The 14,609-nt window shown below is 44.6% G+C and overlaps 1 protein-coding gene and 1 non-coding gene across 2 annotated transcripts; one reads left to right on the plus strand and one right to left on the minus strand.

Annotated features, from left to right (window-relative positions):
- The first annotated feature begins 9,281 nt into the window (after positions 1-9,281).
- LOC120679673 (NAC domain-containing protein 21/22-like) lies at positions 9,282-11,898 on the plus strand. The gene is made up of 3 exons (XM_039961326.1): positions 9,282-9,634; positions 10,009-10,328; positions 11,343-11,898. The coding sequence occupies exons 1-3, from the start codon at positions 9,463-9,465 to the stop codon at positions 11,730-11,732; spliced, it is 882 nt and encodes a 293-aa protein (XP_039817260.1). The 5' UTR covers positions 9,282-9,462; the 3' UTR covers positions 11,733-11,898.
- Positions 9,880-9,953, minus strand: TRNAV-AAC. The gene has a single exon. It is a non-coding gene; the product is annotated as a tRNA-Val (tRNA).
- Positions 11,899-14,609: the final 2,711 nt, after the last annotated feature.

Raw genomic sequence — 14,609 nt, forward strand, 5'->3', positions numbered from 1 at the left:
ATTAGGCCGGTGCCGTGCAGTGTTTCGGGCGATTGGAAATGTCGGGGCAGTGCAATAATCACGAGTGAGCGCTGTGGAACGTGAAAGTGCTCAAGTCATGAGCAGTGAGCCGTCGTGTCGTTGTTTAAAGTGGGAGCAGTGAGCGGTGTTGAGCGTGCGAGGGTACAAATCAAGAGCAACGAGAGGTTGTGTCCGTGTTTAAAGTGGTACGAGTGAGCGCTGTGGAGCGTGCGAATACAGTAGGCTTTTCATGTGCATTTACACTCCACACTCCGGGTATCAGACCTTTTTGCGCCTATAAATACTCACAAGGTTGTGAGCTCCCAGCAGCACTCAAACACCAAAGCTCATTGTATACCCGATGTCTGGAGGTGGGTCTAGCGGGAAGAATTACTACGGTTTTGGCAAAGGAAAAGGGGGAAGAAAGGGAGACCCCATAATATGGGAGGGGCCTCTTGGACCCGATTTCTTTCCAGAACTAGTGTTTGAGTTTCCGCCACAACAGAAGAGTGAATTTACCAATGAAACTCCTCTTCGACAATACGATAACCGTAGAGAAACGTGGCCAAAATGCAGACATGGTGAGGACTGCTTAGTGCAGATGTGCACCGACGGGATGGATGGCGGTCGGCATTTCTTCAAATGCCCTCACGCATGGGTAATGCTCGGTTGTTTTATTTCTTTATTCATTGAGACATCTTACATGAAATTTGTTTTGCAGTCTTCAGATGCTCCAGAAAACTGTGGGTTTACCAGGTGGGTCGATCCTGCACCAATTGATTCTGTTCAGGAGTTCATCGAGTACCTCCAGATTAAGATATTTGATCTGGAGTGCAAGGTGAACCATTACGAGGAAGTAAGCGAGGGTAACAAAGACGGCGAAGATGATGATAACAGTAATGCTGCCGCTTCACAAGATGAACCATGCACTAATCCTTACTGCATGGTTCACGCATGTCTATCGCCGTTTGAAACGGCGGTAAGTACTCCCATATTTTTAATTATAGTGGGGGTGCAGAAGAATCTGATGCAAGGTGACAAGACATCGAAATAGTAATTGAAACTCATGAATATCTCATGAAAATATATTTTCACAGATTATTAGAGTTAAATCTAATTTGTATAAATTTTTAAAAAATATTTCCCTAACCTCCGCTATCTCTATTATTTTCTGAAATATCTATAAATATAAAAATAATAATTACAGTTCAGATAGTCTTCTAAATAATTATACAAATATTTATATCAGTGAAAGCTTATAAAACAATTAAAAAAAATATGGGACACCTACCGCCGTTTCAAACGGCGGTAGGGCGCTGCCAGCTACAGCCGGCTGTAGCAGCCGGCTATAGCCGGGCTACAGCGCGGCGGTAGTACTTACCGCCGGATCAATTGGCGGTAAGGAGCTACCGCCGTTTGATCCGGCGGTATCTTCCCTGGGCCCACGGCCCATGGAAGATACCGCCGGATCAAACGGCGGTAGCTCCTTACCGCCAATTGATCCGGCGGCAGGGTGACATTTTTGAAAAAAAATTATACCCACATATATTTTTGATAAATCGACGAAAAAAAATATAAAAATAAAAAAAACTCCTGAATCTTTGTCCATCTAGTTTGGGGACTGGGCTGTCTCAACGGCTCTGAGCTGAATCTTTATCCACTAGACTCTGAGCTACTGAATCTTTGCCCATCTTCTTCCTAATGGCTCCTCTTGTTCCCAATTTCTTTTATATCATCTTATCTTACTATTACTAATTGGAGTTTTTTGGAGCCTCCACATGAAGCCACCTAGGATCCTAGGTGGACACTCTAAAAAAATAGAGAAATTCTATAAATTCTCACAAAAATCAGAAACATCTAGCCATCAATTCAACAACTCTAATTATAATAACCATCGGATCTGTTATCTTTCCTAACAAATTACCCACCTCTGCCATTATGAAAATATATTAAAGTAACCCCCTAAATATTATCTAAATTACCCACCTGTGCCATTATAAATAAAATCTAAAGTAACCCCCTAATCTTTGTGTAAATTACCTACCTATGTCATTATAAAATAATACAAATACCCACCCCCAAAAAAAATTTGCATATAAATTATCCAATTGTATCATTATTATTACACGTTAAATTGCTCCTAAATCTGAATCTAAATTATATAATTATAATAAAATATTAGAGTGCACCAATACAAAATTCTAAATTACTATTTCTATCATCATTAATCTTACTATTACTAATTGGTGGCTCTTTTGGAGCCTCCACATGAAGCCACCTAGGATCTTGAGTGGACACTCTAAAAAAATAGAGAAATTCTATAAATTCTCACAAAAATCAGAAATATCTAGCCATCAATTCAACAACTCTAATTATAATAACCATCGGATCTGTTATCTTTCCTAACAAATTACCCACCTCTACTATTATGAAAAATATATTAAAGTAACCCCCTAAACATGTATCTAAATTACCCACATCTGCCATTATAAATAAAATCTAAAGTAACCCCCTAATCTTTGTGTAAATTACCTACCTACGTCATTATAAAATAATACAAATCCCCCCAAAATGCATATAAATTATCCAACTGTATCATTATTATTACACATTAAATTACTCCTAAATCTGAATCTAAATTATATAATTATAATAAAATATTAGAGTGCACCAATACAAAATTCTAAATTACTATTTCTATCATCATTAATATATTATTTTTATATAAAATACTATTCACAATATATGTCATCATGTATTCATATATGATGGAAGAGATATGAATACCAATTCGCAAACAAATAGTTCAACTATATATAATATCGAATACATGTGGAGGTGTGATGCAAAATGAAAGCTATTGTAACTAGATAATGATAAATATATATTTTGAAGTATGTGTTAGAATATTTAATAGATGAAAAAGAGCGTGGGGTAGATAATTATAATTATTGACATCATTCTTATATTAATTCTAATTAGCCCGTGCGTGAGCACGGGTTGATAGACTAGTATTCCAAATTACTAAGATGGAAAGTATCATCTGCATTGATGTCAACATTGTCTTTTACTGTTTTGAATTAGTATTATTTTGTTCAGCCTGGCGCCTCACAATACTATTTCCTATCTTTTAAACAACAAACAGAAGACCCACTCTCCCATTCTTTAAATGACTATCTCAATATGAAACATGATATTGTTATGTCACGATGTACCTTTGTACACCAAATCTCTATCATTCTTAAAGTAAAGATACGAAATAAAAGTGATAATAAGATGATTAAATTTTCAATTCTCCCTTCTCTACTACTAGTGGAATAATGCCATTGTCACTCTAGTCCTCCTGATGTTGACAGATCAGGACATATATATCTCATTTCTTGTCTCCTCTCATATTTGAGAATCATGCACAGTAGAGTACAAATAAGGCGTGCAAAGCAACTGTTTTGCAGAATTGTTCTGAAAGTGACACTTGCAGCAAAGGGACCAGCAGGTGCATACACCTGATACCAAAACCAACTAATTCAACACAATGTTGAAGTTAAATACGAATAGGTGATAAAGAATACTGGATGCCATAACATTTTATACAATATATGAAATATAGCATTATGTCAATTACAATAGTTGGATAAGTTCCTCCCCCCCCCCCCCCCCCGCGCTCCCATCGCCCTGCGCGGCAACTCAAGTGACTGCTCGACCCCAGCTGTCGCCGCCCCGCACAGACGCCACCGCCAGCCACGCCGCCGCTCGAGCGGGCTGTCAGAAGCCCGTGCAGCCTGAAAGGAGGGTGGCGGCGGGCCCCTTCCCTTCCTCCAGTGGTTCGGGCGGGCGCAGCCATCCTAACTGCTTATGGCGGCTTGCCAGTGCAGGTGGCATTCCACGGTGGGGGAGCTCGTGGCGCCACGGATTCAACACGACATCCACCGGATCCGGTGATCGGGCTTCCTGTGTGCGTGTGGTGGTGGCCTGGCAACTGGCGGCTCGCGGTGCGATCGGTATTCCACGGCGGCGGAGCCCGTGGAGCCATGGATCCGGTATAGCACCGGCCAGATCCGGTGGTCGGGCTGCCGTCTGCGCGCGTGCTGGGTGTGAGGCGCGACGACACCTTGGGGGCGGTGTCCTGCTGGTGTACTGCAGGTCATGCAGTGTGGGCGTGCATTGGGCTACTAGCAACAAGGTTGCAGCGCGGGGAGGTTGTGCATGCTGCCGCAGCGAGGTGGAAGCCACGCTTCGCGGCTACTGGTGTGCGGCGGGATGGCGGTCTACGCGAGGTGCAGGGAGGCATGGCCACCGGCACCGTCCTGGATGCCCTTCCACGGTCATGGTCCTGAGATTACCAGGCTGGGTACATGCTGCGAGCGCATGGGATGCTCTGGGTGAAAGCCATTGCCTGCACTCTTGCTGGAGGCGATGGCGTCAGCACCCTTGGGCGTCATTCTCCCCCTTAGGGCCGTCATCTTGGAGCTCCATCTCTGCGGCATGGGGTTCTCTGGGTAAAAACCATGTCCAGTTCCCTGGACGAGCTATGGCATCACCACCGGCGTTGTCCCTTCCTTAAGAAGCATTGTTTCTTGAGAACCAAGTTGGCTTTGGTATTGCTGGTGGTGACAGTTCTGGGGAGGCCTACTTCGGTGGTGGTACATGGTGGCATGGTGCAGGTTGGCAAGCTACATGGGGGTTGCTAAGCTCGTGTGGTGGTGGTTGTCGCACTGTGTTGGTGTGGTCGCTGGCAGCGGACAGCGGGGGCTAGCGTTTGCTTGGAAATTGTCAGTGCGGTGTGGGACAGCGTTGGGAGACGGTGCTTGTGGCATTGGCATCGTGGAACGACTTGGCTTGAAGCGGACTATGGCGAGTGGCTCAGCTCCGCTGGGCTACTTCAGTGTGGTGCATCGCCGAAAGATGGCGCAAGCGACTACCTTGGCTTCTGGGATAGTGGCGGTAGCCTTTGAATAGGTGGAGCAATGAGGCGATGTCGACCTTCGGCGGTGGCTTGGCTATTCATTGAGGCTCTAGGATGCAAGGCATCACTGCCCTCCATCCTAATGGCGTCTTAAATAGATCCGTGATGTGGACTGATGTGGCAGACGTGGTGAGGCCCCTGCGTGTGTTGTTTCTTCGAGGTGACGAGAGGATGGAGTCCAACAGCAGGTGTGGCAAGGCCCCTGTGTGTTTGTGCTTTCGCAGTGGCGACTACGAGAGGTCTGGATCTATTTTTCATCCTGTCAGGTGGAGTGTGGTGTTGCAGCGGCAATTGGGCGATGGGTCTCGCATGGCGGTGGCCTTCTTGGTGTAGTGCGGTCTGCTCTTAGCTAGGTCCCTGTTGACGTGGGGTCACGACGGGAGGTTTGACGATGATTTTATGAAAGTGTGTCTGCTGGCGGGTGCCGCGTTTTAGGCTTCAATCTTGCTGCCGTTGTTGAGTCAAGTTGAGTGGTGCAGCCGAGTTGATGTCCCAATCCAACCGGTTGGCAATTTTTCGTGTTGAGTGCGGCCAGTGTTGTGGTTTTGAGTTTAGTTAACGTGGTGCGGCGCGGGTTGATGTCCCAATCCAACTGACCATTATTTTTTCTTTGTTGTTTGCCCACTCTGGGGTTATTCTTCTTTTAATATAATTGGCAGCTCTCCTGCCTGGTTCGTTTCAAAAAAAATTACGCTAGTTGGATAATACACCAACAATTTGTACCAGGTTTACACCCCTATAGGGCAAGCCCAAAAGGTTTCATATTCTCTATTCAGATCTGGAGCATGAGTCATCCTAAGTTGCCCGAAAAATTAATGTTTGCAAAGTTTTTAGCTGTAATATAATGTCTCCAAGGGCAACTTAAGTCCGGTGACTGTCTACCATATGAACCATCCAGACAAATCTACAGAAGGTAAGTCACATTTTCTTTTACTGATAAAAGTGTAGGATTAAAACATGACCTAGTTTTTAACTTATACAAGATCTAGCACCTAAGAACGATCTAGCACCTAAGAACATAAGCACAATCCAAAAGAAACAAGAACAATGTTTAGATCTAAATTGGGAGTCATCGCCGATGAAGGTCCAGCCATCTTGGTTGGAGATAAGGTTGGTGCAGAGGTGCCCGTAGTCGTTTTGTTTTGTTCTCGGAGTCAGTGAAGGTCGCGGGTAACGCCGGCCGTCGAGTCTCCACCGGCACTGCCCAGGGACGGCGATGGCGAGTAGGCAGGGCCTTCACACTACTACAATAATATTTACTGAGGCGAGCAAATTTGATTTTCTGAGGCGGGCAAAAGAAATGCCTCAGAACAAAGGTCATAAAAAATGAAGTATTTTCTGAGGCGGATTTGTACCAGCCTCAATTAATCAAATAAAAAATAAAAACAAAAGAAAACCCGTGGATGAGCCCGCCAAACCCATCTAGGCCCGCCAAGCCCATCCATGGTGGAGCTCCCACGCCGGCCGCCGGCCGCCACTGTGCTGGCTGCCCTCGCCCGCGGCCGCACCGACCGCGCACGCCGCTCGCTTGCCGCCCACCCGCCGCTCCGCGGCCACCCCATCGACCGCACGCTCCGGCCGCGCCACGCCGCGCCGCTCAGGCCGCCTGGGGCGGTCGCCGCCTCTGCTCTGCGGGGAAGGAGCTAGAGTGAGGGAGCTGGAGAACATCTGCATGTGAGATCTAGATCCACCGCATGTGAGAGGAGGGAGGGAGAGAGAGAGAGAGTGAAGTGGGTTAGGGTTTAATTTGTTTATATACTTTTATGGGCAACTAGGCTCTTATGGCCTTTAACTAGACATAGTCTATTAACTGAGGCGGGTCATTGTAAGTTGTCCGCCTCTGAAAATAGGGGTATTAACAGAGGCGGTCACGTTAAAGGTGTCTACCTCTGTTAATCGATTTTGCGAGGCGGTTTCATAAACCGCCTCTGTTAATAAGAAATGGCCGCATCTGTTAAGGATGGGCATTAACAAAGGTGGTTATTTTTTGTGCCCGCCTCAGAGCTCCAAAAAAATGTCGTTGTTAATCAGTTTTTGTAGTAGTGTCAAGTCGTTCCAGCGCAACCAGAGATCGGGCGGCTATAGTGGGGCGGCTAGGGTTTTGGCTAGGTTAGACTAAATCCCAAAAACGTCGGGCCCCACTGTTTAATATGGTGCTAGGCGACCTCGGGTTGCAACCACGTGTCAGTTGCGCCTCCGATCAAGGCGCGGATTGGGTCTTATCGCTTCTTATCATTCTCCCATTTTTCCCTTCTTTTTCTCGATGTTTTGACCACCAAAAAATCCTATAAAAAAGTCCTAACAATGATTACTATGACCAAACATTTCCACTTGTAGGTGAATATGAGCCCCACAAGATCACTGTAACATCCATCGTCCATCGATTTCTCGATCTGTCATACACCATCTCATGTGTAAGTGCAGCCAATAATAGGCGTGCCAATAGGAGGTGGAAGAAGCTTCAAATAAAAGTTGGGAACTTATCTGTCCATATGCATGCAGCATTCAGTGTCCCCTGGACAGTGACTCTCTTGCGATATCCAGACCGTTGATTTCCGATCGGACAGACACACGTGGGGCAGAGGCACGTGAGAGGCCATGTGACGCTGCTCCCCAAGGGTTCAACGTCGTCATTCATGCAACTATGCTGGCGATCAGTTTCGGTTTGGTCGTCATCGTCGAGCTTGTGCAGATAAGATTTTACAGCACTCACTGTCTTGTTGAAAGCTGGGGAAATACATGTGTGTGATTGAAAATGGGAAAGCTTGTACATTCTGAGTTAGTGGTGTTTCCCTTTCAAGTGACATATTGGCACATATATATATATATATATATATATATATATATATATATATATATATATGGCATATTGGGAGCTTGTTTGTTTTTCCTTTGAGGAAATAGTGGGTGCTTGTTTAGTTATGTTGTCTTTTCCACTGCCAAGTGCCAATACAATCCATTTATGATTTATGTGTTATGTGTGGCATGACCAACGGATAAATCCGTTTTCGCTAGCTATATATAGCTATATTATATCTAAACCAATTGAGACATCTTATCGCAAAAGAAGCTTCGCTCTAATAAGTACTTTAAATTCAGCATTTGTACCGTTTTCACCAATAAAGAAAAGAAAAGGAAAGCCTGGCAGTGCTCTACCGTTCATTAAAGCAGAAGAGTCACTTTCACTATCTTTTGTGCAACTGTGACGTCCAATGCCACTTGTTACCACTGGTTCACCATATCCTTCTGGCTAGTCCGCGAAGATCTGAATTCTCGAGAGGCCTCAAGTGAACTAAACTGACCCGACAGAGAATGACTCGAGAGAATGGTTACATATCCACCTAATTATAGCCGTTTGTCCAAATTATAGAAGAATGGATATTAGTGTGCTGCAGTTGAAAAACTTCCACCTGTATCAAGAAATATGATAAAGATTGGGCATCTTCACTTTGGGTATAACTCTCCAACATGTTGCTTGTTGTCGGCTAAAAGACCACCAAACAGTTTTGTTCATTTTTTTATGTTTTGATTTCCACTACAAGAAAAGATTGGCATCTCTGCTTTGGGCGCAAGGTCTGTTGGCAGTCTTATTCACGTGTCTTTGGATGATGTTTTACATACATCATTCGATGGTTACAAAGATTCTTATGCAACTTTATCGATATCGTTTATGACTTTGTGTGAGCATAGGCAGGCCACCTGCCTTTCCGACACATGGGCTTCAAAACAATCCGGGATAGAAGAGCATATATATATTAGATATACGACCAATACATAAAAATTGTCGAGAATTTAATTCCTTTATTTGAAAGTGTAAGTCATTATTCAAACTTTCTTGGAGAGTCAAACTATTTTTATGTTTGACCAAAATTGTAGAAAAGATTACAAATATTTATATCACTAAATAGATATACTATGAAAGTATATTTAATAACGAATCTAATGATACTTATTTGGTATCATAAATGTTAGTATTTTATTGTATAAATTTAAGGTCAAACCTAAAATATTTTGACTCTCTAAAAAATTGGAATGACTTAAAATTTGGAACAGAAGGAGTAGAATGGAAAGTAGTATACATTTAACAATTTTATGCAGGTACACATTCATTTATATATACTCGGAGATGAGTTGATGACAGTTAGGATTTAACAATTTAATTTGCAAAATAGATGCAATAAAAGAAATCAAAATGGAAGGAGTAGATGAGGATTGAGGACTAGTGTTCCCTTTCACTCAACTTACTCTCTGGTTAGCGCCATTTTGAAACCACTAGCTTAGCTAGCCTCTCCCACTCTATAGGACTATGGAGATGATCGTTTTTTTTTAATTCAAACATAAGCATGTATTGTACTATCAAATTGCATGGTTGACTTGTGCACACCCTATTTATACGCTCTACCGGTTCATGAGGTGATCCATTTCCCAGTGCCCTGCTCGCCTTCAAACCTCTCTCTCTCTCTCTCTCAAGCTGACAGCAGATAGTAGGTAGGTAGAAGATGAGCTCGATCAGCATGATGGAGGCCAGAATGCCTCCGGGGTTCAGGTTCCACCCGAGGGACGACGAGCTCGTGCTCGACTACCTCCTCAACAAGCTCTCCGGCCGTGCCCACGGCGGCGCTGCCATCGTCGATGTTGACCTCAACAAGTGCGAGCCATGGGATCTTCCAGGTCTGTACATATTCAGGAGCACTAGCTACTAAGTACTCGCCATCACCAATTCAGTAATTTGAAGTCCTCTTTTCATTCACCAATCTGCAGTTTCCTTTGGTAATGTTTTGGTTCGTATTCCCAATTTCTTCTCGCCAAAAAAAAAGGATAGAGATTGAGAGGGAAAAAAACAGAGCAAGAATATATGAAGTCTAGTTCTTGAGCAGGGGAAGCTTATAGAAATATAAAAACATAGCAAAACAAATTGGCTTCGCCCGGACTCGAACCGGAGACCTTCAGTGTGTTAGACTGACGTGATAACCAACCACACCACGAAACCATAGGCGCCAGGAGAAGCAATTAGTTTATTAATCATTCTTTATCTCCTTGATCAGAAGCCGCGTGCGTAGGCGGGAAGGAGTGGTACTTCTTCAACCTGCGCGACCGCAAGTACGCGACGGGGCAGCGCACCAACCGCGCCACCGTGTCGGGCTACTGGAAGGCCACCGGCAAGGACCGCGCCGTCGTCGCCGGCGGGGAGGACGCCGCGGTGGTGGGGATGCGCAAGACGCTGGTGTTCTACCGCGGGCGAGCCCCCAAGGGGAGCAAGACGGAGTGGGTCATGCACGAGTTCCGCCTCGAGCCACCGCCGCCGCCGCAGCCGCCGTCGCAAGAACGCCAGCTCCCAGCTGCGGCGAAGCACCAGCGTCTCAAGGTAACTTCAGCTCCTAGCTCAGGTTGTTGTTACTCCTGTACTTTGTTTTCACCTGAAAAAGCTCCGGCACAAATCTTTGAATTCAAGTCGATTGATGCCATGGTATGGTATGACTAGTAGTACGATTTTTACTGTTTGAGGATTTTTACAGTCCTTTGAAGGTATGGAAAATTCGTCTCCCGAATTGTGATTGGTAAGCTCTTCTCTTTGTTTCCAACCAAGAAGGTCTCTTTCATGCTGAAGACTGAACATTCTCGCAAGACAGACTAGATGAAAGTTGCCCCAATCATCCTTACATGGGGCCCACACATGCATGCCCTACTCTCCCTATCCATTTAGTATTTTTAGTCAATCCATGTCAGCGTCACTCACTAAAATGATCCAATTGATGCAAAGTTGTTCAACTGGTGCCATCAGATAAGCCATATAGTAAAGTAAAATAATGCACTGAACATTCCCTAGAAAAGGATTGACTATCTCTACGAGACTAATTCTTGCCTCAAGTTGCCAATTAGGAACTACTAGGGTTTGCAATTCCTAATTCCTCAAGTAACAAGCTTCCAAAAGTCAAGTTCTTAAAGTAACTTGATGCAAATAATGTAGTTATGTCAGATCCATCAACATCACATAAGCCATAGTGAAGTAAATAAATGTACTGAACATTCCCTTGAGAAGGATTTGGCTCTCCAGACACATATTCTTTACTCCAAATTGCCAATTGAACACTGAAGTTTCTTTGATTGCACTTCCTCAAGTAATTAACTTCCGAAAAATAAGTTTTTCGATGCAACTTGTTACAAAGAGTTGACATGTTGTATCCACAACATTATGTAACAGGCTACTGATAACCATTGAGAATTCAGAATGAAATATTGTAGCCCTCATCTTCAACCTACTACAAGGATTCTACTTTATCCAATGAAATTATGATCAACTGCAATTGGTACAATTTATCCAATCCATATATCCCTTACACTTGCTATATGAACTGTAACATGCATATGCAAAATACAGGAGGACTGGGTGCTATGCAGGGTGTTCTACAAGAGCAGAACAACCAACCCAAAGCTACCATCTGAAGATGCCCAGGACGGCACTGCATCAACTGAGCCGGACCTGCCGGCTGCCCTGCCGCTTGCACCCCTCACAGACACCAACACTGCCTTCGGCACTGTGCCGACGGTAACCGAGCAGGTGTCCTGCTTCTCCGGCCTGCCGGCACTACCGCTCAAGAGACGCCTTGGTGACCTGCTGGCCTTTGATACCTCTGAGAAGGTATCCATCGGGACAGTGATGCTGAGCAGCATGCCAAGCAACAGCAGTTCAGAACTGGAGCTGCCTCCAAATTGCAACTGGAACCACGAAAATGTCCTGTCACAGCTTTGGAACCCCCTTGGAATATGACATCTGTGTTGGTGGTGGATGGGTTATGAAGTGTTAGTGATGATTAGTATTGAGTGGTTGGTAGAGTTTCTGCTGCTTAAAGTTGATTAGTATAGTGTGATGTTAGATTTATGTGCTTGCCCCATATAAATAATCCTAATAAATCTCAAAGGTCCATTAGCGCTAAGAGGAGGTACACCATCTATTAGTCCCGTATTGCTAATGGACGAGGGTGTAGGGGGTTTTTCCCCTTTAAATACGGACCACCTCCCTCATGGAAAAAGTAAACCATAGATCACTATATGTGGAGTCCCCAAGGTTTGGGAATTCATAAGATCTAATCCGAGTTAGGGTTTTGCCTCCTCTTGTTGCTGCGCCGTCACCGTAGTCTTCTCCATCCCGAGCGCCGGCGTGCACCGGCGAACGGGAGAGCAGGTCTCCGGAACCGCTCGCTCTTGTGATCCTGCACCGGGAGAGGGCGAATAAGGTTTTTGGGAAGCGCTAAGCGCGACTGCTCATCTTCTTCGCCACGGCTCGTCTTCCGTCCAAGTCAGGAGCTGCGGCATACCGTCGTCTGCAACGCCGGTTGCTGCGCTCCGTTCGAAGGACCGTCTTCGTCTCGTCTGCGCCTTTCGTCTTCCCGGCAGCTCCCGCACAGTACGTATTTTGTGATCAGATCTGTTTCATAATCATGTTTTCTGAGATCATGTTTATGATATACGTACTGTCTAGTATGTTAGAGTCATGCATACTAGGTTTAATTCTCGTCATGATAAATCTAGTTCAGAATTTAAACTTACAGTTGTCTATTTTTCCAACAATCCAAAAACCTTATTATAGGCAATCTATTGATTTAACAATGGCTAATTTTGCTGAGTCACTGAGGCCAGAAAAGTTTACTGGCGTGAACTTTAAGATCTGGAAGTCCAAGGTTCGCCTCTGGTTTACTGCTATGCACATCTGGGACATGAGACTTGGCAAGCCTGAGAGCGTACTTACTGCTGAAGAGCAGAAGAAGTACGATGAGGCCAATAATCTCTTTGTCGGATGTATCATTAGCAATCTGTCAGATGGATTAGTCCGTGTGTACATTGATGAGACAGAGGCGAAGACGCTGTGGGATGCTCTGGTTGCAAAGTATGATGCAACAGATGCGGGCAATGAACTGTACCTCATGGAGAGTTTCCATGACTACAGGATGGTGAATAACTGTTCTGTGGTGGAACAGGCGCATGAGGTGCAGTGCATTGTCAAGGATCTTGATCTCCTTAAGTGTCCTATTCCCGACAAGTTTGTGGCTGGATGCATTATTGCAAAGTTGCCTTCCCAGTGGAGGAACTTCGCCACAACTCTGGAACACAAGAGACAGGAGATATCAGTTGAAAATCTGATAGCGACTCTTGATGTTGAGGAGAAGGCTCGGAAGAAGGACGTGCCTGAGAAAGGAGATCAAGGCCAGTCCAGTGCCAACCTGGTCCAAAAGTTCTCACATGGCAAGAACAAAGGGAACAACAAGCCTAATAAGACCACTACCTTCAAGAAGAAGAAGAACAAGACTTTGGAAAAGTGCTATGCATGTGGTAAGCTTGGACACTTCTCCAAGGAGTGCCCAGATCGGGCAGACCACAGGGCCAAGAAAGCAAATGAGTCCAAGGATGTCAACATGGTGACCATAAGCAACACTGGAGATGGGTACGGTAATTTACCTACAGTTCTTTCAGTTTTTCAATCCACGAGTTGGTGGCTTGATACGGGTGCTAATGTTCATGTGTGTGTGCTTACATCTCCGTGCTGATGGGGAACGGTTCACATGCTTCTGTTCATGGTATTGGCACGGTAGATCTGAAGTTTACTTCGGAGAAGATCGTGCAGCTGAGGAACGTGCAGCATGTGACCACTATCAACAAGAATCTGGTCAGCGGGTCAGTCCTATGCAAGGACGGGTTTAAGGTAGTGTTAGAGTCCAATAAATTTGTCGTGTCGAAACATGGACAATTCATTGGTAAAGGCTATGATTGCGGAGGCTTGTTCCGCTTTTCTCTTGCTGAATTTTGTAATAAGTCGGTGAACCATATTTGTGGCAACGTTAGCGATGATGCGAGTGTTTGGCATTCACGTTTATGTCATGCTAATTTTGGTTTGATGTCTCGGCTTTCCAGCATGTGTTTAATTCCGAAATTCACCATTGCTAAAGGTTCTAAGTGCCATAGTTATGTGCAATCAAAGCAACCTCGGAAGCCTCACAAGGCTGCTGAGGAGAGACACTTGGCACCTCTAGAACTCATACATTCTGATCTATGTGAGATGAATGGTGTGTTGACAAAAGGTAGGAAAAGATACTTCATGAAGTTAATTGACGATGCGACTAGATTTTGTTATGTTTATTTGTTGCGAACTAAGGACGAAGCGTTAGACTACTTTAAAATCTATAAAGCTGAAGTTGAGAATCAACTAGAGAGAAAGATCAAGCGTCTAAGGTCAGATCGTGGTGGTGAGTATTTTCCCAAAATATTTGATGAATTCTACGAGGAGCATGGAATTATTCATGAGAGGATGCCTCCCTATTCTCCCGAATCAAACGGGATTGCCGAGAGGGAAAACCGCACGGTGACTGACTTGGTTAACTCCATATTAGACACAACTGGTCTTTCTAAGGCATGGTGGGGGAGGCTGTATTGACTTCGTGTCATGTCTTGAATAAAGTTCCAAATAAGAATCAAGATCAAACTCCATATGAGATGTGGAATGGGAGAAAACCATCACTTTCTTATCTGCGCATGTGGGGGTGCTTAGCGAAAGTTAATGTGCCTATTCCAAAGAAGCGCAAGTTGGGACCTAAGACAGTGGATTGTGTCTTTCTAGGATATGCTCAGAGGAGCATTGCTTATAGATTCTTAG

The sequence above is a fragment of the Panicum virgatum genome, chromosome 6N, assembly GCF_016808335.1.
Source record: "Panicum virgatum strain AP13 chromosome 6N, P.virgatum_v5, whole genome shotgun sequence".
Classification (NCBI taxonomy): domain Eukaryota; kingdom Viridiplantae; phylum Streptophyta; class Magnoliopsida; order Poales; family Poaceae; genus Panicum; species Panicum virgatum.